At 38.8% G+C, this 27,989-nt stretch overlaps 1 protein-coding gene across 2 annotated transcripts; it reads right to left on the reverse strand.

Moving 5' to 3' along the window:
• Positions 1-4,217: 4,217 nt before the first annotated feature.
• On the reverse strand, positions 4,218-27,690 carry SRSF11 (serine and arginine rich splicing factor 11). Of its 2 annotated transcripts, none has more exons than XM_032217216.1 (12): positions 27,262-27,690; positions 23,755-23,888; positions 19,413-19,522; positions 13,511-13,603; positions 12,487-12,536; positions 9,897-10,024; positions 8,883-8,964; positions 7,893-8,024; positions 7,283-7,372; positions 6,241-6,336; positions 5,701-5,839; positions 4,218-5,602 (listed from the first exon to the last, which is right to left on the reverse strand). In XM_032217216.1, exons 1-12 carry the CDS (start codon positions 27,387-27,389, stop codon positions 5,417-5,419), a joined length of 1,368 nt encoding a protein of 455 aa, XP_032073107.1. In that variant the 5' UTR covers positions 27,390-27,690; the 3' UTR covers positions 4,218-5,416. The 2 variants fall into 2 exon arrangements, with proteins under 2 accessions (XP_032073107.1, XP_032073106.1); XM_032217215.1 differs by having other exon boundaries at positions 4,218-5,605.
• Between the last annotated feature and the right edge of the window lie 299 nt (positions 27,691-27,989).

Consider the following 27,989-nt stretch of genomic DNA (forward strand, 5'->3'; position numbering starts at 1 on the left):
TTTTCCATCATAGTTTGTGTGTGTGTGTGTGTGTGTAATGTCCCGCAGTTATCTACGCATTAATAATGATCTAGTAATATTTCCTTATACATTTTAGGGACCTTTCTTTACATAATTGGTCTTTTCTTTCATACTTTTGGCTTTCTAATTCCTGTTTCCGTTAGTTGGCAATAGCTAAAACCAATCCCACGTGAAAAAGTATTCAAAGCCTTCTTGATTTTAATTGTCAATTTATTTATTCCGGCACATTGTAATATTTATTCATTTACATATCTCTGTTTTTCCACTGTTGTGCAAACACATCCCACGTAATCTGCCACTCCCATCCGGTCACATGGGCGGCAAGCCACTCCCATCCGGTCACATGGGTGGCAAGCCACTCCCATCCGGTCACATGGGTGGCAAGCCACTCCCATCCGGTCACATGGGCGGCAAGCCACTCCCATCCGGTCACATGGGCGGCAAGCCACTCCCATCCGGTCACATGGGCGGCAAGCCACTCCCATCCGGTCACATGGGCGGCAAGCCACTCCCATCCGGTCACATGGGCGGCAAGCCACTCCCCAAAGGAGGCCACGCCCACGGAGGTGGTTCGAACAATTTTTGAAACCCACCCCTGAGTCACTGGTATTTGTAATGCATTTTTGAATGTTGAGTTGGCTGAGGTTCATGTTTAATGAATATAGTACATTATTATTGTTATTGTTATTATTATTACAACAACAGAATTGTATCATAGCGGCCAGTTGTTTCGCCGGATTTGGCATTGATTACTAGTCGGGCCCCACCCAGGGGCCTAGGATGTCGTAATGTATTTTCGTAATATGCGTGCAGACCCAAGCAGTGTGGCTTTTTGCCGACATCTTTCAGCAATTCCTCCTAAGCCTTCTGGACACTTTATTCATTTTGGTTGTTTGTCTCTGAACCCACTGTGCCATTCCTAAAATCTGATTGGTTGTAATATTACAAGGGCTGCCTGACCATCACCACAGAGAAGAGTGGGGGTTAATCTAATGCCCAGATTGAAGGCAGAAAAATAATGGATGGAAACTAATGGAGAGAACCAACCTAGAATTAAGAAATTTCCTGACAGAACAATTAATCAGTGGAACGAAGTTGAGAGTGCTCCAACACTCAAGAGTTTTTAAGAAGCGATTGGACAGCCATTTGTTTGAAATTGTATAGCATCCCTTGCTTGAGTAGGGGATTGGACTAGAAGACCTCCAGGGTCCCTTCCAACATTGTTATACTGTACTAGAGAAGACACCATTGCACTACTTTGACATCATGCATCTATAGCTAAAGCCTAGAATTCCTTTTTTGTAATTGCATCGGATTATTTGTTAATATTCAACTTGTGATTCTTCAAGACATTCAGATCCTTTCCATCTTATTTTTCTTCGTTAAATATATATTTTTCTGCTGCAATTCATTTTGCTGTTTTTTCAACGTTCTGTTGTCAAACTTCTCCTAAATCTTGTGCCCCTTTTTTTTGCTTGCTACACCTTTCATTTGAAACTCAACATTAAGAAAAACTAAGATCATGGCATCTGGCCCTCTCAATTCCTGGCAAATAAGATGGGGAAGAAATGGAGGTAATGACAGAATTTATTTTCCTGGGCTCCAAGATCACCACAGATGGGGACTACAGCCAAGAAATTAAGACGCTTAGTTCTGGGTAGGAAAGCTATGGCAAATCTAGACAGCATACTAAAAAGCAGAAATATCACCCTGCCAACAAAAGTGGATATATGCACTATGGTTTTCACAGTTGCAATGTATGGCTGTGAAGTTGGACCATAAGAAAGGCGGAGCACCAAAAAATTGAGGCCTTTGAACTATGGTGCTGGAAAAGATTCCTGCGAGTCCCTTGGACTGCAAAGCGATCGAACCGGTCAGTCCTAGAGATCAACCCTGACTGTTCTTTAGAACAGTTTTTCAACCTTTTTTGTGCAAAGGCACACTTTTTTCATGAAAAAAATCACGAGGCACACCACCATTAGAAAATGTTAAAAATTTTTAACTCTGTGCCTATATTGACTATATATAAAGTAATTCTCCCACGGCACACCTTACACTATGTCGCGGCACACTAGTGTGCCGCGGCACAGTGGTTGAAAAACACTGCTTTAGAAGGCCAGATCCTAAAAATAAAACTCACCTAATGAGAAGGAAGGACTCACTAGAGAAGAGCCTAATGCTGGGAAAGATCGAGGGCAAAAGAAGAAGGGGACGACAGAGAACGAGGTGGCTGGATGGCGTCACCATCCAGTCAGCGTGAGCTTAAATGGACTCCTGGAGATGTTAGAGGACAGGAAGGCTTGGAGGGGACATGACTTCACAACTAACACCTTTCATTGTTGTCATCTGCAAATCTATCATTTTGAATTATATATAAAAATGGGAGTATTATTATCAAGTCATTCATAATATTGAACAGCACAGGATCTATTAATGTTAATGTTTTTCTATATGATTGTTTTATTCAGGTCCTTGTTTATCTAGTAATAAGTGTAGGCCAACCTACTTTTTATGTTCTCTGGTAGAATTTGATTGGAATGGATTCTTTGGTGAAATTTATTACTGATGTTAAGATATACTGTATCCATGAGAGTACTGTGATCAATTATACTACTCACTTTTATTTAAAAAAAAAGATGAATTGCTTGGCATTTTGTTGTTAATTTTGTTAGATTTATATTGACTTCTGTGAAACAATGTATTATTTTTTGAATCCTCAAACTGAATTCTTAATATAGCAGTCCTGAGCTTACAATCGGGACCAGAATTGCTGTCACTAAGCAAACTAGTCAGAGACATCACATGATCATGCTGTTTAACGACACTAATTCCAGCAGTCCCAGTTGCCATTGCCAAGCAAATAACTGCAGATTGTTAATGAAGACATTATGTGACTGCCTTTTCTGATCTTCTGGCTTCCGCATTGACTTTGCCGGTGGGAAGGTTGCTAATACTATTGCAGAGACCATTAAGTACAAGGACCAGTCACAGCACTGTCAGGACCACTAGTAATCTGTTCCACATCCAATTATCAATCTCCCGCCCCACTCCTTGGAGGTTATTAGGCAACTAGAGATGTTTAATGAATGCTTGGAATGATGTAAGATTCCTAGTGTCTGGCGAAAGGTTAAGGATGTAGCAGTTTTAAAACAAGGTAGATGGTAGAATAAACCTAAGAATGTGCAACCTAAATCCTGCACAGGCATTGTTGCTTACCCGCTGCTCACCTCCAGTTGCGTAGCCCAATTCCTAACAGGCCAAGGATTAGTACAAATCCGCGGCCTGGGGGTTTGGGACCCCAACTCCCGAGTATTGATTTTCAGTTTTAAAAATACGTTAAGTTAAAGCCAGGCTATTTATAAGCTGATTTTTTATTTTCACAAAGATGCCGTTTCCATTTCTATTGTTCAGTCTGGCCAACAAATCTGAAATTATCTAGTAGCCAAATTCATCCATTCCTCTTGGGATTACAAACTTTAAATTTCATCATCCATCCCATTGTGCATGATAGAGTTTATTGGGAACCAGAAATTGAACTCCATCTGTTCAGCCCTCATTTATTATACTTCTTTGGTACAATAATTTGAAATTTAGTTAAAAGAAACTGCAAAGATTGAGCGTTCTACAATGCACTTTTATAGATACAATTAATAGAATTATTTCACAAGTTCATTTTCCTCTCCTGTAAAGATATATCTTATTTGTTTTTCAGAGAAAAGAAAAGGGCTGAGTAACATTTATGGTACATTTTGATACATTTAGAAAATACTTACTAAAATTATAAATTCTTCTATTCTCACTGTGAAACACCAATAGAAAATACTATTTCATTCTATTATTTCAGTTACTTAAAAAAAAATTCAGCAGACAACATAGCTACTAATTCTAACTTATAATGGTTTTTGGGGGGAGGGAGTTTACTGGAGTTAATTGGAGGATTTTAATAGACCAGTATTCTGAACCCAAACTATTCAGATATAATTTTATTTTCACAAACTTTGAAAAACAAATATCAAGCAGTATGTTTGTCCAAGGATACTAAATATTAAAAATACAGACTAGTTCATTTTTTGGAAGGGCAGCCTATCTTTTTTGGAGAGGAGTGAACGCCATCAGATTTCCAACATATGGGGGGAGGGGGGAAACTTTCCTGGACACAAATTATGAATATGCCAGATATTTTTGTGGTAACACAGGCAGACTTAAACAATGATACTAAATGAAAATATAAATGGAAAGAAGTGAGGTAGCTTTATACAAATCATTAACATCAATACACGCACACTTTAGTACAAATCAAGTGTATATTTATGATTTTTTTATTATCAAAGTCTTGTAAAACAATTTCAGAAACTGTACATAAACATGGCACAGACTGTAGCCTACTTTTGTTTTTTTTACCTGCACAAAAGTATATGCCCCCAAAACTTCCAGAACTAAAATAGATTGCCCATATACTTTGCATAACATAAAATTACTGTGTCAAAGGTTACTACTTCAGTGACTGCAACACAAATGAGTTAGTTTATACAACTTGAGATCAAATACATTATCAAGTAGACTTGTTTTAAAATCATTATGAAGTTCCATTTAAAATGCACTACCCTTTTTCTTGTTGTTGCAGTTTTAATACTCAAAATGAAATGCAGCTTCTAAAAAACTACACAAGGTTATCTCTGTCTCTTCTGCAGAATACAGAGATGTTTTTTTTTTTACCTCAAGACATCCAAATTGTGGAAAATGAAACACCCCACCTGAGAAGGATTGAGACTCAAAGTCTACCTTACACTGGGCATCAAAAGACTAATGCATTTCAACCGTGTCAAAGCCAAACAAATCCACAACAAAAAGATTCAGCCACAGGGCTAGAAATATTATCTACCTCTATCAGAAGATTTCTTCCCAGATGAAGCTAATGTTAGTTTCTCTCTCTCTACACTGAAGGCCTTTAGTGGGCCACCATGTTGTAGAAGATAAGGAGGTTCTTGCCACAGTTAACATGCAGCCAGTTCATTCCCTATTTTGCTCTATTATTGTAAATAATCAAAACTCTAGAAACACTATTGTGAGCTGGTTTACTAAAAAGATCATACAACACAAACAGTCCATGCCTGTCAAAGATGCATGCAGCTTTTTGCTCAAAAAGGAAAAAAGCAGCACCGAGTAAGGACTGCTGGGCTACTCAATTCAATTTAGCCAATAACAAGAATGGAAACCCAGATATCACTTTCTCTAAAACTTTTGATGTAATTATTTAATATTAGGCGCTTTACAACCATGTATAGTTACAGCTGTATACATCTAGTTTGGAAGGTTAAACAAGTACAGCATAAAGGAATCACACAGGAATGACACTGATGCATGTGGCCAATTGTTTTCACGGGAAAGGCAACATTCAGTCACTCATATCCATATCCTCTTCATGATGATCATCTCCATTGACCTTGGACTCCCTTGGTTCACCACCCCCTTTCTCCGGGGACTCCTTAAGCTTTGGGGAAGTGGCATCAGCGGCTTTTTCTTCCTTTCTCTCTTTTTCACTATCATAGCCTTGTTCTTCTTCATCATAATCCCTTGTAACCTGCTTTGCCAAGACAAAACGTAAAATAAAGTACATAAGACATGTTTCAAATGAAGTTTGCAATCTCTATCAACCAGGAGAAATATATTTAAGCATACTTTGACATCTTTGTCACTTTCTGATTTCCTCTCTCGGTCTTTCTCTTTGTCTTTGCTTTTTTTCTTTTTACTTGTTGATCTTTCACGCTCATCCCTGCTTCTCTCTTTATCTTTATCTTTTTTCTTCTCTTTCTTATGCCTGAAAGGAAAACAACAAATACCTGACAATGAGAATACAAACATTTCATGGGATTACTAAAATGTTTTAACGAAAATGTTCTATGGGCAAGTTGCACCCAAGTCTCTGCAATGAAAGCTGTTTAACAATATGAAAAATGCAGAGAAGCTCATCTGTGTTACTATTTACAAATAATTATGCCTTTATTGAAGTATGTCAATTTATTGAATATCTTCAAATTACTTCACTTTCCAAAGTGAAGTAAGATTCTAATGCCAGTAATTGCTGCTAGATTAGTTTCTCAATCACTGTTAATTTATCAACATTAATTTAAGCCTGTACAAGATCTAAGGCATTTCCTATGATAGGAGAACTGAGAAAGAAAAAAATGATCAATTCCGTAGATTTGTTAAAAGACAAACCTTTTTGGTGAAGGGGATCTAGACACTTTTCTCTTAGGTGACCTAGGCTTTTTAGGTGACCTGGAGCCACTTCTGCTTCTTCTGCGGCGTCTTTCTCTGTAACAAGAGTGACTCACAATCAAACTTTTCCTTGTATTTATTAACACCCCAATATGCATTTAATCTCCAAAGTATATATAAACAAGACAAAATATTTTAATGGCTTCAGCATTTCTTTATAGCAGAAGAAAGCATAAATACAACATAGAAGGCTAAATTAAATCAGTCTTTCTGAGGTCTTGATTAGGATGGTAACATGTACCGTTTCCCCAAAAATAAGCCCTCCCCGAAAATATTGCAACACAGCAGCAGCCATGAGGTGACCACGCTCGCCGCCTCCTACACCTCAAAAATAATAAGACCTCTCTGAAAATAAGGCCAAGCGCTTATTTCGGGAGTAAAAAAAATAATAAGACTCTGTCTTATTTTCAGGGAAATACGGTAGTGACCTCAAGATAGCACAGTGAAAAGTCAGGGATAATAACTAAAAGTCAAAAGAAAGACTGAAATTGGTCTTGCTGGTAGCAAAAACCTTGCAAAATGAAGTTTCTAATGCAGAATGCACACACACACACACACACACATCAACTTTTAATCAGTAATTGTTTGCTGGACAAACTATAGCCAGATTTGTGCATGTACAGAATGAGATCTCTATTTCTAGCAACCCATATTTTCTTTAGCCTGAAAAATTAAAAGGCAAGAGCTTGCATAAGAGGAGTAACTGTCATATTCCTCATGACCCACATGGACAAGTGCAAGATATCTATAAGGCAAGGATTGACTTCCAACCAGCATGCTGGTCCACTAGCACCTCATAGAAACGTTGATAGGTTAACATTGAGAATTTTATCTCACTGTTTTAATCTAAAGCAGTACAATTCATTAAAATGCTTTTAGTGTAGTATGAAAGGACCCTAGTTCAAATAGTGAAGGTTTCCCAGAGGTCAGAATAGGAGGCCATCTCAACAGCCTTCGAGAGAAATATAGGATTACACCAAACCTGCTTGCGCTTCTGGATCGCCTGGCAGTGCTGTAGCTTTTGGGTGGAGTTTTAGACCGTTTCTTCTCCTTTTCTTCTTTCTTTTTGTCTCTAAAAGATGAAGAAATGATGAGCTGTTTTTGTTTCATGTATTCTACTTATAGTGTGTGTGTGTGTATGCATGTATAAAACACACACACACACACACACACACACACACACACACACACAAACATTGGCATTAATTCTACCCTGTAACCAGGATGTATGTATGTGCGCGTGTATCTCCATCCATCTATCCTGGTTACAGGGTAGAATTCATGCCAATGTTAGTTGATCCAGCAGAAGCTTCTGATAGCAGCATCAAGAGAAGAAAGGTGTGCCTTACTCTTCCTACCACTGATCTCAATCTCATGTTTGGAGTAATCTTTAAAACTGGGGGAAAAAACCCTTTGGTGAAAGTTGTCACCTCCCCATTCCACAGATGGAGCTTTTTGCTGGATCAAAGAGTTTTTCATCAGGCAAGAATGAAAAATGGCTACAAATCACATTTCTAATATTTTTATATCTAACAGAATAATTTCCTCCAATGCAAAACAGAATTTCAGGATTTTGTGAAGTTTTCAATCACCTGGTTTTGGAAGTGCTCCTAGATCTCCTAGTACGTTCTCTGGAGTGAGATCGCCGCCGTCGAGGACTTTTAGATCTTCTTCTGCTCCTTGACTTTGAATGTGACCGTCTTCTGGATCGACTTCGTGACCGTCTATTAAGAAAATCATTAATCATATAAAAATGACGTATCAGATCACATTATAAGAGATACTTTTATGAACTATCAAATAGAGTGATGCTTAGTGACTGAGCAAACATGGACTAGATATATACAACTATTATCTACAGTAGGGGAATTTACTATTCGCTATGCAGACTTAAATGTCTTCAGAGTATAAATGAACTGTTCACACTTTCTTGCAATCTGACAAATTAAGGGTAACTTTGCATGGTGAAAAGTTATCATTTTACTGCAGTGTTAGGCTCTGGTGATGTCTGTTTGTCTGATTGTATTGTACTGCTTGAGATAATCTGAGTGCTAGCAGAAATACAACATATGGAAATGGAAATATTTGTTATGTTTCACTTAAATAACTGATGAGGACTCTCTCAATAATAAAGACAAAACATCAGCAACTGAAATACACTTTGAAAGACATGAAACACAAGAAACCTTTTATTCAAAAACAAGAAAAATTATCAACCACCTACCAGAATTCCTTATTTTCTGTGCAATACTATCTACTCATTACATTCATTCTAATGATTTCATGTTCAGCTCATGTTATTAAGACTAATTAGCATTTTGGAAATGTTTTGTAAGTATTACTCGACTAATCAGCTAGTGAAAAATGGGTGCATTCTCTCACACAACACTATGGCTGTAGTCTCATACAGTTATCGAAAAATAAGTCTTAAAACAATTGGCTTAATAAAATTTATTTTTCTCAATCATTTTTCCCCAGATTATGCTATTTACTACTGGCCATTCCATGTTATATAGTAACTACGATCTTATCTGCCAATTTCAGTAAGTAGTCAGAGGTGAGTCATTGTTGTGAACCCTTACCTATGTCTGGAAGAAGAAGGTGTTCTTCTTCGCCTTGAACGTGACCTGGATCTTGAATGCCTTCTTTTATCCTCCTTTTTATCTGGAATCAGAAAATCGGAGGTGTCCATTACAGAACCATCAGGAGAAATTAGGTGAACGCTTTTAAAGTTATTTTTTTATACATAAATTGTAGCCGAAGGAGTTTTTATGTCTCTAAAGCAGTTTTCTGCTATTTCTATCAATTGTGTAAAGGGTCAAAGGCATTTTTCAACTAACAACAAACATTTTAATTCATATTCCTATAAGATATAGAAGTGGCATGTATTACACAAGATGACATACCATATTTTTCAGAGTATAAGACGCACCAAGATTTCGAAGAGGCAAATTAAAAAAATAATTTTTTTTTGTACTCTGCAGACCTCCCAAAACCGGCCCGTTTTTTCCCCCATGAATAGCCTTTAGGAGGCTTATAGAATGCTCCTGGGGACTGCCCCCCCCCCCAAATTGAGTGAAAACTAGCCTGTTTTTCACTCATTTCTGCCCTCTCCAGCCCCCAGGAACGCTCTGAAAACCTCCTAAAGGCTCTGCATGGCCATTTTGGTGAAGGGGACGGGGTTTTAGCAGGCAAAAAATGATGTATTCAGCGTATAAGACTCACCCAGATTTTCAGCCTCTTTTTTGAGGGAAAAAGGTTTGTTTTATACTCTGAAAAATATGGTACCTATCAGGATAACATCTGAACAAACCGAAGAAATATAAAAGGAGTTCTTTGGGTCAGCTAAAAAATAAGTCCAGCATCTCATCAATAGATGCTCCTGGATATAGACCACAATTGCTGTATTTTTCAGCAAGTGGTATCAAAAGACTTCCTGATTATGATTCTTAAACAGATGTTGTTCTTCCCAAAGTTTACTCATATCTGACTTTCTACCGATATCTCATACAATGCTGTTTTTTTCTGGACCACACTGTGTTATAGTAATTTTCTGTAAGGCAAAATTATTTAGGTGACATTTTAGATGGCTTTACCTGGCTCTATAGCAGCAGAAATCAGAGATTGTGCTTCTCGTACTCGTTTCATGGCTTCTTCTATTTCTTTACTGGAGGTATCTGTTTTCAGACTTGGTGAAACAAGGCCTGCAGCTACGTGATTGAGCCTGAACCAAATAAAAACAAAAAATTAAATAGAAAAATTGAACTGTATAGCCCATTTAAAGCAGAATACACATGTAACTAACTCTTGCTATCCATTAGAAAAATAATTGCAACAATCTCCTTTTGTAAGGCATTTGGTGAAAAAGTCTGTTGATCGCCGACAGTGGCATTTTGGGGTATAATGCTAGGAATTTTTATTAAGTATTTTATTATTATTTTTGTTTATGTAAACTGTCTGGAGTCTGTTGAATCCACTGGCACAAACATTTTTGTGAATAAACGAAAGCACGTATTAGTTGTTAATTTCAGGACTATGCAAACTTATTTAAAATATAATTTCAAAAATGAGTATTTGAATTTGCTTGCTGTTTTCTTTTCTTTTTCGGCCTAGTGTATCCTTTTTACCAGATTATCCCACTGTCTAAAATATTCTTGTCCTTTAATTGTAATGCTGAGGAAATTATTTTTTCCATGATACCAAAAATGAATTTACTTGAAATTAATAGTGATCCTCCAGCTTCTGCTCTTTAAAGGTAGTCCTTGACTTACAACAGTTCATTTAGTGACCGTTCAAAGTTACAACAGCACTGAAAAAGTGACTTACGACTAGTTTTCAGTTATGACCTTTGCAGCATCTGCATGATTATGTGATCAAAATTCAGATGCTTCGCAACTGGTCCATATTTATGACTTGCTGTGTCCTAAGGTCACCTGATCACATTTTGCAACCTTCCGACAAGCAAAGATGATGAGGAAGCCAGGTTTATTTAACAATCGTGTTACTAACTTATCAACTGCAGTGATTCACATTACTGTGGCAAGAAAGGTTGTAAATGGGGTAAAATTCACTTAACCAATATCTCAATTAAGAACAGAAATGTTGGGCTCAATTGGGGTCATAAGTCGAGGATTACCTGTACTAGAAATCACGGGAGCCAGCATTTCAAGAGTAGATTGGGAAGAATATTCTAGTCCAGGCCACAATTTTCCAACTACACTGACACATCTTTTGCAATAAACTGTCTAACTAGTACATTCCAGGACTAATCTGGGATTAGTTTATAACAGATGTATAAATTGTTTTATGTTAACCTGGAAAAACAATCTATTGTCTCTTGTTGCATTAAGATTTAACATGGGTATGCAGCCTGCAAAATGGCCGTATTGCCAAGGAAATTGCACTCTCTTGAAGATTTATTTTTTAAAGACTTTTTTGCATAGCTTTTAAAATCTTTTTGTTCATTGTTTGTGGTTATTTTGTTTTATTTTTATGTTTTTAACAGTTTATGCTGTTCATTCACATGTATCAGGTAAGCAACTAGATAAACAGATTAAATAAATAAATAAATAAATAATTTTTTTTGAAGTTCTGATGCCATTATTTCTACATTTATATAAATTTCAACAAGCTGAATTTACTCATATACGGTAACAGGAGAAAGGCCACTCTTGTAATACTACAAGTCTCGTTAATTTTGACCTATATTTTGAAGTGTTATTGAACTTTTATTTACATGTGCAATTTCACAGCCAAGACATAATCGAAGAATATAAATAGATTAAACATGCATTGAAACATATTTGTTTCAATATAGCACTTGATTTTATTAAATATTTTAAAATATTTAATAAATATAAAAATATTTTAAATATTATTAGTTAGTGATGAGATAGATTTGCACTCAACTGTGTATGCCATGAGTGTCATGGAGAGGAAAACATTTTATTACTTCTGAAATGATGTCCCATAATTCAAAGGGCAAATAAAATGATGGCATGCATCCTGGGAAAATTCCTGTTTAGAAGATCAGAGGTGCTGTCTCAGAATTGCCCATCTCCTTTTCTTACAAAATTAAGGAAGTCTATTAAGCATGTTAAAATAGCCTTCATAGAGGCATCTCCTTGCTTTCACTACAACAAAAGGGGAAGAGCAGAACAAAAAACTACTTTCCTAAGCCCAGGTAGTTACAGGCAGTCCTCGACTTATAAGCTTTCACATTTACTGATCGTTAACGGCACTGAAAACAGTGCCAAGTTGACAGCCTCTTACACTTATGAGCGTTGCAACATTCCCATGGTCATGTGATCCAAATTTGGACGCTTGGCAACTGGCATGTATTTATGACAGTTGTAGTGTTCCAGCATTATAGGATCAGCTTTGCTGAACTTCTCACAAGCAAAGTCAATGAGGAAGGCACATTCCCTTAACAACTGTGTTACTAACCAACAACTGGAGTGATTCACTTAACCCCTGAGGCGACAAGGGGCGTGAAATGGAGCAAAATTCACTTAACAAGTGTCTTGCTTAGTGACCAAAATTTTGTTGTCGTGAGTTGAGGACTACTTGTAACATGCAAGTCTGGGAAAAATCCTGCTTCTTATTCACCCAAAAGGCATTACTTTCAAATTCCTAATTCTCAAAAAAAATTGTGCTATATAATGCAATTCTAAAATCGATACTTACTTTGGATCCACTGTGCTCATAAGTTTTAACAGTTGATCTGCTGCAAGAGACTGCAAAGAAAAATAATCAGAAATTACTTTTCATACAAATATTTGGAAAAAAGTTTTTTTAATACCCAAATGGCTTTAAATCTAACACAAATTAAATAACACAAATTATTGTAAGTCTCAGAACATATCTACCATTAGCTTAATATAAATTTAAATTGATAATGCAATGTATACTCAGATCTAGGCTATTTTTTACTACTGAAACTAGTTATTCATGTCAGTATTTGCAAGATATTTTATGTTTAAAATTGCACAAGAGCCCTTGATCATTTGAGGTTTCTGCAACTGGAGGAAGAGTTGTTCATTTACAAAATGACTGCAATGAGAAATATATCCACAATCCAAGAGTCAATAGACAAATACAATTAAGACTGAATTTGGGTCAAAATTGTTACATACCTTTTTCAGTTATAACAATGGTAAATGTGAACTCTAATTATGCTGTTAAAGAACTTTTAAAGATTATGAGTTCTCATTATACAATATATTGATGGCATGAAATATTACAATTGCCCAACAATTTACCAAAACTGTTCCAGAGGAATCCCTAAGCCTTTGAATCAGATCTGAGAGAGATGGGAGGATGCTGAAGAAGTTTATTTTCCATTAATATTGTATTAAACTGATAAAGCAAAATAATACAAAAAGCCCAATTTGTGACTAATTGTAATGCAGTGTAAATTGTAATGCAAGTAAATATTTCACCATGAGGAAAAGTTTTCTTTACATTGAGCTTTAGCTGCTTGGCCTTCCTCCAATACTATGATTCATGAATTGCTCTGTTAAATACACATCATATATCACAATCTTCTAATACTCAGATGAACTCACTCGATTCTTGTTGCTGTGGAAAACCAGAGACAACAAAAATAATCCCATGGAATTCCACAATAAAAATCCCATGAGTGTGGAACTGCATAAATGTTAAAACTGATGATTTTCTAGAGACAGATTTAGACTTAAAAGCAATATACCTGAGAGTTTAAGTTTGCCCCAGGAAGACCTAGAGCAGCTAGAGTTGGATCTAGAGTTGGAGCTCCTAAAGCAGCCAGAGGAACAGCACCGATCTGTAAGAATGAAAATTAATACAATCTATGCACTTTTCATAAGGAAAATACAAAAACAGCACATTCTCAGCATATTCTAATTGTTCTACTATTTTCCAAATCTCTGGAAAACAACAAGTACTGACACTGATTTTTATATTAACTTGAATGTAGGTAGCTGTTTTATATCAAATCAGTTTATCCATCTAATTGGGTATCAGCTCTTGTGAATCCAATGCAGAGGCTTCCTATCATCCTTTAACTACCAAGTCCACCCAAACTGGAACTTCTGGTGACTAAACATCGGTTGTTTGGCTAAATAACCCTTAGGGGTTGAACAGTTGCCATAATGGCTACAGTAGCAATTGGTCATAGTAATCCAGTTTCATGCAAGAATATTTATCATTTGTTAGCTGATTTTGAAAAACAAATATTGAAGAACTGAATGTGGTCTTCTTCATGCAAGTAGAAAATATGAATTACCCATTTTTAATTTTTTCTCATTTTTACATTATGCACCCAAATTAAACCCTCAAAAGGTAATTAATGAAATAATAATTATGTCTTAAAAACTGTTTCATTTATACTAAACTAGTTGCATCTCAGAAGAAGCATTTCTCTTCTCTCTTCTAAACTGGGACTCTCCACTCTCTGAATGGCAGGAAACGAAAAGCAAGAAGGTATTTCACCTGATCTGCATGCACTACTTCTACTAGCCTTTCACTTACTTACCTACTGTGACTTTGTAAATTTGGCTTAACTCTAATTTTGCAACAACAGACCATTTAAGTGAAATTCATATACTTGCTACAAAGTATTGTTTCCCACTTATATCCCAACAAGTGTTTTCTTAAACTGTATTTCTGGATATTGGAAAGGAAGAATAATACTCTCTGTCAGGCCTGCAGTTATATCCCTTTTAGGATCTTTGGTCTGCCGCACTCTCTCTTATTTCATTATGCTGTTTCATTAGTGTAGTAATTGGGAGGGGGAATAGAAAGGAGTAGAATTGTAGAATGTGTTGTTGTCATTCTTTTCTAGAAGCCCAAGGTCATCTTTTGTCTCCGCACCTCTGCACCTGACCGGAACAGCTGGGTGGAGATGCCAGCGTAGAAGAAGAAGATTGGACCATGTGATGGATTTGTGGGTGTGGGGACAAGATCACGAACTTTCAACTGGGTGGGAATCCTAGGTAACTTCTAGAATTGGGATTCCACAGATGTGCCAAGATGTCTGACTTATTAAATTGGAACTTTAAGGATTGTTTTGCCTTGGACTCTGATTTAAATCTGCATGATACTTGGAACGCTGATATTATCCCAATTCTCCTTTTAAAATAAATCGCCAGCACCCCGGCAACGGGGCTGGTGAGGGGTTGCTGATTCCCAACGCTGATCGGGTCAGCATAAAATATCAGCGAACAATTATGAGAAAGCCTTTTGAGATAAGAAGCTGAGATGAGACACTTCTCTGCAAATCTTCAAAGGCGAAGGAATTTCTGTTTCAAGATTTATTGCATCTGGCAAGAGGGGGATGGAACGGAGGGGACTGGAGAGGCTTATTCTCCACACGACCAGAGGATGGCCAGAAGATCTGATGAATGGCGATCCCAGCCACCCTCACGAAGTCATCTCTGATGGGCTTCCTGGACCATTTTGGACAACTAAACGTGAATGCATGCTCCCTCTCCTACCCCCCAGGCAAGGCTTGAAAAAAAATCTGGAGTGGAGATTTTGATTCCTTCCAAACAGCGATAAATGAAATGAACCAGTACTCTGCAACTGAGTTGAAGACAGAATCCCTATCAAGATGGGATTTTCAACCCAGCCAGCAAGAAGGGATTTGGCCAGCATCTTTCACTTGCCAGCCACCGGAAATTGGGCTGCAGCTTGTGAATGAAGCACCACCAAATTGGGTTTTCTTCCCAGAGTATGGATGGATAAGATGCCAGTGGGCACCTCCTTGGCCATCAACATGGGAAAATCCTCCAAGCCAGCAGAGCGGGCCTTGGCACATAACCCCCTCTAGCCAGTCATCGTTGGTTGAACTGCAACCTGTGAATCAGGCAACCCTGGGATGGGTCTTAACCTCAGGTCATGGATGGAAGGGATGCCAGTGGGCACTTGCCCTCCCTCAGCAGATGGCACCATGGCAGATAACTGGGCAGTGGCCAACCGAGGGATTGACCTCCCCACTGGTTCCAGTCTCCCCTGCAATGCCCCAACAGGTTCTTACCCCACCTTCCTACAGAGAAAGGTTCTCAACAATGGAAGACGGGATTACCAAGGGGGAAGCTACAGAATGGATAGCGGAACAATGTGATGAGGCGGTTCCTAAGTTTTGAGATGTAACTAGGTTCCATTTCTTGTGGGGGCCAACAAAATGCCACCATTGCTGTCAACTCGGCCACAAAGCATCAGAGTGCTTGGCTCAAGCCCCAATGCCACAAATGTGCGCACCAACCGCCACGGTGGTAAAGAGAAGGCCCAAGATGCCACCAGGAAAGAGTCATCTGGGCCAACAATCTCTGGAAGAGGACTCCCAATTTAAGGTGATGAAGAGTTCTACCAAGGGGGAGGCCTTGGAGGAGGAAAAAAGCAAACAACCTCTGTAAGAGGATCCCCAACCTAAGGTGACAAAGAGTCCTACCAATGGAGAGGCCTCGGAAGAGGAAAACGCTGAAGATGACCCAATGGTGAATGCATCCATCCGCCCCTTCACCTTCCAAGTCAACTTCCAAGTACCTGAGACGGGGGTGGAAGAGGAAGTTGAAGCAATTGTGGACACCGGTTGCACTCGATGCTTAATCAGCATGTTGATTGTCAAGCAACTAGGCATAAGCACAAGACCTCTAAACTGTCCCATTCAGGTTGAGCAGGTAGATGGAACGCTAATTGGAAGGGCCCAAGCCACGCTAGTAACTGAACTGGTGAAGTTACAAGTGGGCCGCCACTATGAGCTTCTCAGATTCATTGTGGCTCCAGAAATGCCGGAAAATATAATCTTGTAGCTTGCATGGCTTGACAAGTGGAAGCCTACAATAAAATGGGAAGACAGTGGTAGGAAATTGAGGATTGTGTTTGAGCCGCTACCATCGGTGGAGGAAAAGGGCCAGCCAGGGATGATTGAATCCAAAAGCCCAGAAACTGCAACAGAGACAAAAACCCCAGGAGTCCAACAAGTACCAAAAAACTTGTTGGGGGATGTTTTGTCAAGAAAACCGCAGTATGACAGTAATGGAAGCCAGGATAAGCTGATGACAGCTATGAAATTGGTGCTCCCAACAGACCAGTGGCTCAACAATAATCAGGAAATCCTAACAAGGGAAAATGGATTAGCCTGGAAGGGGTCCAAATTGTACATCCCTGCGGGGTTGAGGCTGGAAGTTCTATAGCGAAGCCATGAGGCACTAGGTGGCCACTTTGGATTCCTAAAAACGCTCCACCTCACCAGGCATCAATTTTGGTGGCCAAAGATGGAACTAGAGTTGGAAGATTACGTAAAAAGCTGTGCTATTTGCGCAACGATGAAACCACTGCCGGAGAAGTCCCCTGGACTGCTACAATGAGTGGACAGCCCTAACCGACCATGGGAAGAGTTCACAATGGACTTCATCGTGGAACTCCCAGGCAGCAGTGGGAACAGAGTAATCTGGACAGTTATTGATTTGGTTTCCAAGCAGGCGCACTTCATCGCTTGCTCAGGGTTGCCATCCGCAAAGAAGTTAGCGAAAATGTTTGTGAAACATATTTATCGCCTGCACAAATTGCCCAAGAGGATCATTTCAGACCACAGAGTTCAGTTCACAGCCAAGTTGTGGAGAGAGGTCCTGAGATCCGTTGGGTCCACACAAGAACTGAGCTCAGAGGTTCATCCCAAGATGAACTGCGCAGTAGAGAGAGCCAATGCGGTGGTGGAACAATACATCCGGTGTTATGTGGACTATCAGCAAGACAACTGGTGGACTTGCTACCCTTCGCTGAAGTGGTGTACAACGATGCGGTCCACAGCAGCACGTGATTAACGGTTTTTCAGATTACTAGTGATTGGAATTTGTTGCCATGCCTGAGCTGCCTAGAGAACCTCCCTCCTCCATGTCTTTGAATGAATGGATGGACATGCTAAAGAAAGAATGGGAGAATACGAAGAAGGCTCTAGCAGATGCGGCAGAAGCCTACAAGAAGCAAGCTGATAAACACAGCTCGCTCCAAACCCCCTTCCATGTGGGGGACAAAGTTTTTGTGTCTACCAAATATATAAGATTAAGAATGCCTAGCAAGGAATTTGGTCCAAAATTTCTAGGTCCATTCCCAATAGTGAAGATAGTTAACCCAGTTATAGTTCAACTCAGTCTACCCAGTTCTAGGGAAAATTGGCCCAGAATTTCATTGTAGCTTGTTGAAACCAGTAATTGGGTCTAGCATAAGACCATCCACCCAAGCTTTCCCTCCTCCTGTAGTGATAGAAGGGGAAACACAATCTGAGGTGGAAAAGGTTGTAGACTCTAGGTTGAATAGGAGTCGCTTGCAGTATTTAGTGCAATGGAAGGGTTACCCTTTGTCTGAAGCCACTTGGGTGAAAAGTTGGAACTTAAAAGAGGAAACGTTAGCAGAACAATTCCACGAGAAGTTTCCCGATAAACCAAAGGGTTCCGCGGGGGGGGGGGGGGGGAGAGTAGGTGGTAATTTTTTTTTATATGTTAACTTTTATGTCATTCTCTTTTCAGGAAATACTTTTCTTCTAAGGAGAGGCCACCTGTCAGGCCTGCAGTTATATCCCTTTTAGGATCTTTGCCACACTCTCTCTTATTTCATTTTATGCTGTTTCATTAGTGTAGTAGTTGGGGGGGGGAATAGAAAGGAGTAGAATTGTGGAATGTGTTGTTGTCATTCTTTTCTAGAAGCCCAAGGTCATCTTTTGTCTCCGCGTCTCTGCACCTGACTGGAACAGCTGGGTGGAGATACCAGCATGGAAGTAGAAGATTGGACCATGTGATAGATTTATGGCTGTGGGGACAAGATCATGAACTTTCAACTGGGTGGGAATTCTAGGTAACTTGTGCCAAGATGTCTGACTTATTAAATTGGAACTTTTAAGGATCATTTTGCCTTGGACTCTGATTTAATTCTGCATGATACTTGGAACGCTGACACTCTCATTGTCCTTATGCAGTTCTTTATTCATCATTTTAGAAATCTCTACTCAAGGTTCTCACTTCTGTTATAAGGCAAACATGAAAGCACTCACTAGAAAGTCAGCCACACCAAACTCAAAGAGGACCAACATTACACTAAAAAGGTTGCCCTCTGGAAGTCCCAAGAAAGCACATTCCTGAAACTATAAGCATAAGTCCCTTCTCTGTGATTTTACAGGGGGGGGGGAAGCAGTGAGTAATCGAGAAATAGTTTTTAAATGACTTAATAGTTATAAAGCATTATTTTTTTATAAGTGTCATAGAAGCCAGGTAAGGCATATAAGCACTGTAAACATTATGCTGTGTGAAAACATAGCAATTCTTTTTGCCTCTTGCAACAGGCTCATCCCCAATTATAGAAATGGCTGAATACCATTTCTGGCCACAATATTCCATACATTTTCATTTCAGATGTTACTTTATTTTTAAAAATAGCAGTGAATTAGGTATCAACCGTGAGTTAAAAGAAAGAAAAGGATAGGATCCAGTCTAGGAAATCAGTTACTTTGGGGGCAATTCTTATTCATTATAATTCTGCTGCAAATATTACAATAACTTTGCATAAGCATACCTCCCATAAACAAAGGAATATAAATAATATAATTTTGCTGTATTTTATACACATCTACTTCTTACCTGAGAAAGTGGGTTAGGTGTAGGCAGGAGTCCACCCCCCGGCAGAAGGCCTGCCACAGCATTAGCTGGTGCCAGGAGAGATAAAGCCTTAGTCTCATCAGGAATAACTCCTGCAGAGAGACAACTTTGCATTAGAAGTTACTCATCAATTATCTTTTTTCTTTTTTAAAAAAAACCACACACAAATACACCCAGAAAATGTCTCCCTGAAACACCATCTGAGTTTGCTGAAAGTACTTATGTTGGCTATAATACAATGTTTGCTCTCTTAATAATTTATCATTAACTGGTTTGTCAGAATGAAACTTCAATGTGTGAAAATTTGTTCCTTTTTCTCTACAAAAGGTTAAGTTCTAGAATAAAAAATAGCACAATACACACTACTTTTTTGTTAACACTGCCAAGATTTCATCACCTGTACTCGATTTTTAAGTCATGAACCAAACGTAAGCAAGCACAGTCGGTTCTCCAGGGGTGTGCTCTCAACTTTCAAAAGCTGTTTTATGAACAACGACTCGTGTCGGCTGCTTCACTATAAAGCACACAGAAAAATCAAGATACACAAGACAAAAAAAGTTTGATTTAGGGGTTAATAAAATGGCACAGTTCACTATGATTTCTTTTACACCTACCATACAATTTTGTAAAACTTAAGAGAAGGTAAGAAAAAGTGTAGGGCTTTTGCTGACTTCTCATTTGGATATGAAGGTCTCCACAAAGGTCCAAATGTAGGTTCTGCATATGTGTCCACGTGTTATGTGTTTATGTGAACACCTAAAATGTGACACATTCTTACCTGTGCAGTAAAATACATGCTCCACTCTGTGTCATGATTACTGTACCAAGAATGCTGCTGAGTATTGTTGCCCTTTCAGAAGAAACTTCTGATTTGCAGCTTGAGGTCTGCTAAGTGTCTATTTTTACTGCCTATCCCTGAACAAAGAATAACCTTCAAAAGGCCCAACGTGAGACAAACAGTAATGTTGATTCTTGTTATTTTAACCAACAGCAAAAGCCCTATACATATTGGATTAATCTGTTAATGTGCCCAAGCCCCCAACGTGAGAGAGTTCAATAAGATAACTGTACTATATATTTGCAAATACCAGAACCGTTTCTGCAAGACATATTTAAAAAAACTGCATCTCATCATAAAACATACAATATGTACAGGGCACTTAAGAGAAACTGGATAAGCTGCAGAAGAAAACTGTTGGGTGGTATTTTCAGCAGGGCCTGGTATATAGTTCAGGCTGAACCAGGGAAAAGAACTGTAAAACACAACAACAAAAAAGAAAAACCACTGTTAAATAAAGGTAATGGTTCCTTCCACCTATACTGAGAAGTGCCGATAATATAAACAAATGTATAATACACAGCACTGTTATCTTTCTTCTGTCACTGAGCTGTCATAATTTCAATACCAAAAGTTATGGTGGGAAAAGGGGGGAAAGGTCATTTAGATACAGGGCAATAATGCATCAATATAAACATATCTACTGAGATTATGGGATAAATTTGCATGCAAATTATGTCTCAGAGGATATTATTTATGTTTACACACTATTAGTGCAACTATAACATTTCTGGCATCTATCTAAAAATCCTCTTGAGACACCTCACAGAAGATCTGCATCCATTAAGTAGTCATGCATCTGATCCTCATTTTGTTTTTAGGAAAAAAGTTATTCAGAAATAAAACTACAATTTTTTAAAAAACAATGAGGCCCCTCACCAGTTAATTTTCATGCGTCAAGAGTTTTTTACTGCTGCTTTGTTAGAACCATGACATACTGCATGAATGTGTAGAAATGAAGAAAAAGAAACAGACAAAAGAAACAAACATTAACCAAAGAACCTACACAAACCCACCCAAAGTCCCTGTTTAATATCTGCATTGCTTCCAAATCCTTCCATTTCATCACGAAGATTATAGTACTATGCCTTACCGTGAACTTTGTGTTAAGTCTAGAACACAAAGCAACAATCAACACCAAGATGTATGAACACACTAAGAACAGAAATGCGACTTGATACTAGGGGATATATGATCAGTACAATGCATACTGTAATATTTGTAGAGAGGTAATATCAGAACGTATCGCCACAATAGTAAAGGGTAGATTTCAATTCAGTAGAGTGCTTAAGCATATGCCTCAATGCAACTGAACAGGTTTCATTGATCTTGAAATGTTTTTTTTTTCCTCAGCAATGCTTAAGCACTAGCAAAACAAGGTCTTGTGAAAAGAAGAATTGAAGACTGATACCCACATTCTTTCATAGATAAGGACCATTTGCAAGAACAGAGTAGAGACCAAGTTCATAAGGAAAAAAAATCATGGGTCCATTATTCTGATAAACCACTTGTTATATCCCGCCAACTACAAAATGGTGCAGATCCTAAAAACTCAATGTGAGTTCTTGATAGGTAACAACTACTCAAATTGCATTAGACAAACCTCAGAAAAATCATCGTTTTGACTGGTATCGCAGCATGAGCTTTATCAGTCATCTATCTTTCTAGTAGAGTTTAAAATCTTGTTTATAAAGAGAAAAAAATATGATGTATCAAAACCATTCAAGCTCTTAAGGAGTTCTTAAAACACTAACTTGCAAATATATTGGAGGCTATTGGTTCAATTAATTAGAGCCAAGGTGAACACGACAGCGGCATTCCTTCCCCAATCACATTAAAAAAAGGTGTATAATCCATGTTTAGTAATAAAAGGAATACAAAGAGGCAAGGGCTCTGAAACCTACCCAGCCTGCTGCTTATTTCACCACAGTAGCTTTCTGCGGGTGCTGGCACAGTTGCAGCAATGGAGCTCAGATAAAGAAAAAACAAAGGGAGACAGACTGCAAGGAGGTTAAATTGCAGGCACAGGAAGGCGGCTATACACTTCACCCCTTTGCTCTGAAAAGAAGCACCCCACCCCTCTTTCTACAAAATTGGGACCAATCCATATTTAAAAACGCAGCTACTGTCGCATCTAGCTTGGCCCTAATATAGACAGCAATTATGTAAGACTCAGACATAGATATATCTGACACTGTCAGAATTACATATTAAGAAAGAGTACTTTAAAGTATTCTATTTTATTCAGCCAAGTTAAACCAATGAGGATGAAACTTTGTTGGTATTAATTATAGTTTCAGTTTTGAATATCCTAACATTAATTAATTAGACCTGCCTGTTGCATATTCTTCTGCCTTATTAAGGAGTAGAACGAGGCACTACATATAAAACATAGACTACAATCCAGCAGTTAGTCTGCATAAATCCCACTGATTTTAATGAGATGTAGTAATCTTTCTATGCAGAAGTGCAGCGTTAAGTGAAGTCATTTATTATAATCCCGTGATCTAAAATGAGTACTAGTTTATCAGTGAATAGTGCCTTTGAAAGAGTTGTGGTGAAATCTACAGAGGTTCAACAGAACTCATTAGAAGAGCAGTCTTCTTGACAGTGTTTTAGAGTTATATTTCCAACCTGCTCATTGTTTCTCAAATTACTGTAACACCCTAAAAATGTAAGAAAAAGAAGAGAGAGAAAAATGTTGTTAACAAGTGAGTGATTTACACCGGGAGAACACTTGGGGACTTGAGTGCTTGCTGGCCTTTAGTTAATGTCTAGAATCCCCTGTAGCTGCAGAGGACCCCACTGTTTCAGTCATCTGGAAGGGCTTTTGCATTTGCCTTCTCCACTATAAAAATCACACACACAAATAAGAGAGAAGAGTTTATTATTTTAGAGAAATTCTAGAATATATAGCAAGGTTGAATAAGAAAATGTGAAATAAGATCTAACACCCAGTGCCCATTTAGCACTTTTGCAGATATTTTCTGACTAACAAGAGATCTCAAACCCTTGGTGTACCAGAATTTATATTGAGGGTAACTGCTTTTCATTTGTCAAGTAAAAGAAGCAGAACATTGCCTTGTAATTGGTGATATATATTCACTAACTCTCCATGAGGGAGAATGAACCATGTTCATAACAGATGCCAGATAACTTAAAGCAACATTGCTTGTTTATATATTTCATTTTAAAAAGATAGCTTAAAAAATGTCTCAAAGCAGTCTGGTGAAAATAAATCAAATAATAATGCGTAAATATAAAATTATTCTAAAAGCCTTTGTAAAAACTATTGGGCAAGCTCCAGCAAGTGCTCAATTGGTATTTTATGTCTGTTGTACAGAAATTAAAGATGAGGGTATACCAAGGGTTTTAAAAATGCAAAAAGCTTGGATATTTTATATGCTAAACTTCATGCTATTCAACTACATCAGGATTTAGTACCAGAGGTCTATGGCTTCATAGATCTTTAAACAATTCACAAACCTTCTGCGTAGGGTACGACTATCAATGCTCGGTCAACGAATACAGTATTTGTCAGGTGCTGAGCCACAACTGCCGAGTCAGGTTCTTGAAACTTTACAAAACACACACGGGAAGAAACAGGCAAAGGGGAGTCACTGAAAAAAAAAATCAGAATATAAACATCAGATTAACATGAAGATTAAGACATTATTTCACTTATGGAACTATATAAAAAAGTATTGGGCATGGACCCTACAGTTTTTCCAAAAAATTCTTACTGGTTTTTATGTTACAGAACAGGAAAAATTATTAAACACATGCCTGGAGAAGAATAATATTTATACTTAATTTCAATTAAACCTAAATAAGACTGAATATTAATATGTACCTATCCTTATGAAGAGACTAACCCTATAGTTGTTCACTCAGCCATACACTTAGTTCTTACTATGTGTAGTTAAGATTTAATCTAATACTGAAAACTAGGAAGATATAACCGACATTCTTGATGGGATGTCACAGGCAATAGATAACTTGAATTTTTCCTCACTGAAAAAGAAATCTTCCCTCAGGCAATATATCATTTCTCTCTTAAAGAAATATATGCAAAGTGCATCATATACATTTCATATACATGATGGTACTTTACCTTTCTAGTGACAAAAGACATACCTAGTCCAGGGCTAAACTATAGGGTTCTTGATATTTTCAAGCCTGGTTATTTTCTGCTGTATTTAACCTGGCTGGGAAATAGCTACAGGAAAACAAACAAGCTCAGACAGCACCAAGAATACAATGGTTTAGCTTTGCACCAAATAAAATATTAAGTGAGATAGCATGATTACAGTGTTGGATTAGAGTTCAGAAGAACCAGATGCTAATTCACCATTAGCCACAGAAGTTCACCAGGCTCTTTGGATTATACACACACTCAGTCCAATCTACCACTCAGATTTTTTTTCCCCGGAGAAAAATAGGACGGAATATTATGTGAACTATCTTAAACTGCTGAATTAAAGAAGAGCTATAAATCAAATAAACAATATAGATTTGTAACTATAAAGTAAATGCTCAGACCAAATTATGTCACTTAGGGTGAAAAATCACCAACCAATCCTCTTCCATAGAAAATTGTTTTACTTCCCAACTTGTTGTTTCAGAGTAGCTAGTATACTTTAACAATTATATTAGGACCAAGTTATGCTTTAAGTACTGATGCTATGCAGGTATTTTCTGAAATGTAACCCTGTAAATAGTTGGTTGGCTTCTATATTTCAATAATTTCCCATAATTACAATTTGAAGAGCTTATTTCATGCAGAAAATCTGAATATTAAGAAAGGACCCCTTTCCTGTTGGTGTTTTAGGCATACAGTGATAATCTATGGAAGCAACTTTTTTCCTAACCTGGATCTCCCCAAAGTATGCTTCAGCATAAATCCCAAAGTATGCTATACTGTACTGGCTGGGGATCATGGGAGTGTCAATCCCAGAGATCACCAGATTAACAGCCATTCTAGAATATGCTTTTGGATTATATGGGACACAGGCCAAGCCTGCTGTGTTTTCCTATTGCCATTTCCTATAAATGGAGTCAGGCTCTTGGAACTTTACTGAAGACCAGTGTTTTCCTCTCAGTGGAAGAGGGAAGGCAAGAAAGATGGTGGGAAGATGGGTGAGGGCCATAGCTGATGTCATGCAGGGATATGCTTGGCTTAGGGAAGAAGAGACCTGTCTCAAGTATCAAGAAAATTGGGGAGTGGTTGGGCCAGAAGACTATGTTGCCTTGGCATCTACTTGAGATGTAGTAATCTTGCCTTCTCACATTGTCTGGATTTTGTTCTATCTGAAACCTGAAGAAACCAAAAACATTTTGGTTGCAGTATTTCACTAATCTGTGGCTGACCTCAATAGTTCAGCATTACTTCTGCTACAGTAACCCACCTCAGTGGTGCCCTCTGATAAGCTTGGTTGTTTTCTTGAAGATGTTTCATTTACCCAAAAAGGTTAACATCATCAGTGTTAGGATTTCAACCCTGAACTACAAATATTCTCCTTTATTGGCACTGCAGGTAATCCTCGACTTACGACCACAACCGAATCCAAAATTTCTGTTGTTAAGTGAGACCTTTACGTTGAGTTTTGGCTCTTTTTACAACCTTTCTTGTCACAAGTCAATTGTGTTAAGTCAATTGCTGCAGTTGATAAGTTACTAACCTGGTTAAGTGAATCTGGTTACCCCATTGACTTCGCTTGTCAGAAGGTCTCAAAAAGTGACCACATAACCCCGGGACACTAAAATGGTCATAAATATGAACTGGTTGCCAAGCATCTGAATTTTGATCACATGATCATGGGGAATGCTTACGACTCTGAAAAACGGTCGTAAGTCACTTTTCCAGTGCTGTTGCAACTTGGAACGGTCACTAAATGAACTGTTAAGTTGAGGACTGTGTTCAGTCATCTTTTTTGGATTCATCATTAAACTAATGTTCCTGTTTTATTTACACCCTCCAAAAAGAAACCCTCTTTCAGGTATCATAACCACAAATTTCCAAACATCCTTCCAACAAAGAAGGATATATGGCCAGGATCACTTTTCTTCAGCCGGTTTATTCTCCTTCAAAATCCAAATCATGGGTTATCATTCTGCCTGGTTTGAAATCAAGATTGTACCCCAAGGATGTCTGGTTTATCCGTATGCCCTAAAAACATTCCTCCAAACATAACCTATACAGGTAAAACTTTTTACCTGAAAATGACAAAAAAAACCACTCCTCCAAACTTAACCTATGCTGTATACTTCAAACATATTTACCTGAAAATGACAAAAAACCACTCCTCCAAACGTAACCTATGCTGTACACTTAAAACAATTTCCCTGAAAATTACAAACAGACCCTACAAATGCTATTACGGCAGCAAAAGAAAAAAGAAGAGAAAAAAGCAACTTTGTGTTATATGTAACCGACAACAGGAAACAACGACCAGGATTAGACCGTAGCATAGCTCTTCCTCCTTTTACAAGATTAGTTTATTTCACGCAATACAGCGCTTTTCCTAAAACCCACCCGCCTCACAACGTGGCTCTCCTACGGAAGCGGGAGACGCGCGTCCATTAGAGCAGCAGAAAAACGCTTAACCTCCCACCCACCCCAATACACAATTAATAAAGGTGGTGTTCAAAACCGTCCCTCGGCGCCCCCACTGCCGACCCTGGCAGATTTCTTTCCCGCCTCCTGCCTTTCCTTCCCCTCCTCAGGTTTCGAAAGCAGACGAGGTCGGCGAGGCAAAGAAAGGCCGCCCCAGCGCCGGAAGCTCCAAGATGGAGCGGACGATTGCGAGGAAGCGACCGCGTGATCCGCTTTTTAGCTTTCGGAAGCAGCCAAGCTCGTCGATTTCTGCCTTGTCCTATATCCTCTCCCGGCCCCACCCCGGCCCTAATAATACTAGACTGATGGTTTCAAGGAGGCCGCGGCCTTTTAAGACCCGACCATCCGTCTCTCTCGCGAGGAGAAGCGGAACTTACTCGGGAGGGAAGAGGCGCAATTCTTCGATCTTGCCCAGGAAGCCGAAGAGAGTCCGCATCTGTTCCGAACTGGCACTCGGGGAGACATTGGTGACCTGAATCACATCGGTGCCGTTGCTTGAAGCCATCGCGCTGCCTCCTTCTCCGGCACTTACAAACGCATCGAGGGCCAACGGGTTAAGGGCCCTGGGGAATCGGGAGACGCCTCCTTCCTATGTCCCTCAGCGCTTCCCGTCGCTCTAATCGCAAGGGAAGAAAAAAAAATAAAAAAGACCCTTGCGCGCAGAGTAACGGCCACCGAACGGTCGTTTCGCTACCAGACTCCCTGGGCCGCAATATCCCAAGTTCCTCAGCGGCTCTCTCCGAACGACGCAAGAACCTCGCGGCCTGCGCCTGCTCAGAACTAGGCCGCCTGGTGAAAGGAGACACGCATAACTTGCGTGTGCGCATGCTCACTTGAGATGCCTTGCTGCGCATGTGCAAGCGGTGCTAAAGGCCTTTTCTGTTTTCCGTAGGGGATCGTGGTTCGCTCCGAAGAAGCTTCTTGGATGAGAAGCGAAACGTCTTCAAAGAAAAATCAGAAAGTCCAGTTGCCTCTTGAAAAAGCACCTTCGGGACAATCATGACCTGGATGACTGAGAATCACCATAGACGATTGATGCTTAGTTTTATTCGGCGGGGGAGGGATTTTTAATTCTGAGCGATACTGGCGTGTCAGCTTTCCAAAG

Source organism: Thamnophis elegans, chromosome 5 (assembly GCF_009769535.1).
Source record: "Thamnophis elegans isolate rThaEle1 chromosome 5, rThaEle1.pri, whole genome shotgun sequence".
Lineage (NCBI taxonomy): Eukaryota > Metazoa > Chordata > Lepidosauria > Squamata > Colubridae > Thamnophis > Thamnophis elegans.

Excerpts from the sequence above, each read along its gene's own strand:
- SRSF11 (XM_032217215.1), bottom strand. The coding sequence starts at position 27,389 with ATGGCTTCAAGCAACGGCACCGATGTGATTCAGGTCACCAATGTCTCC. Across the intron at positions 7,373-7,892 it reads AGGAGCACTTCCAAAACCAG|AGACAAAAAGAAAGAAGAAA; the intron begins GTGATTGAAAAC and ends TTCATCTTTTAG. Across the intron at positions 5,840-6,240 it reads AGATCCCCTTCACCAAAAAG|GCATAAGAAAGAGAAGAAAA; the intron begins GTTTGTCTTTTA and ends TTTTCCTTTCAG.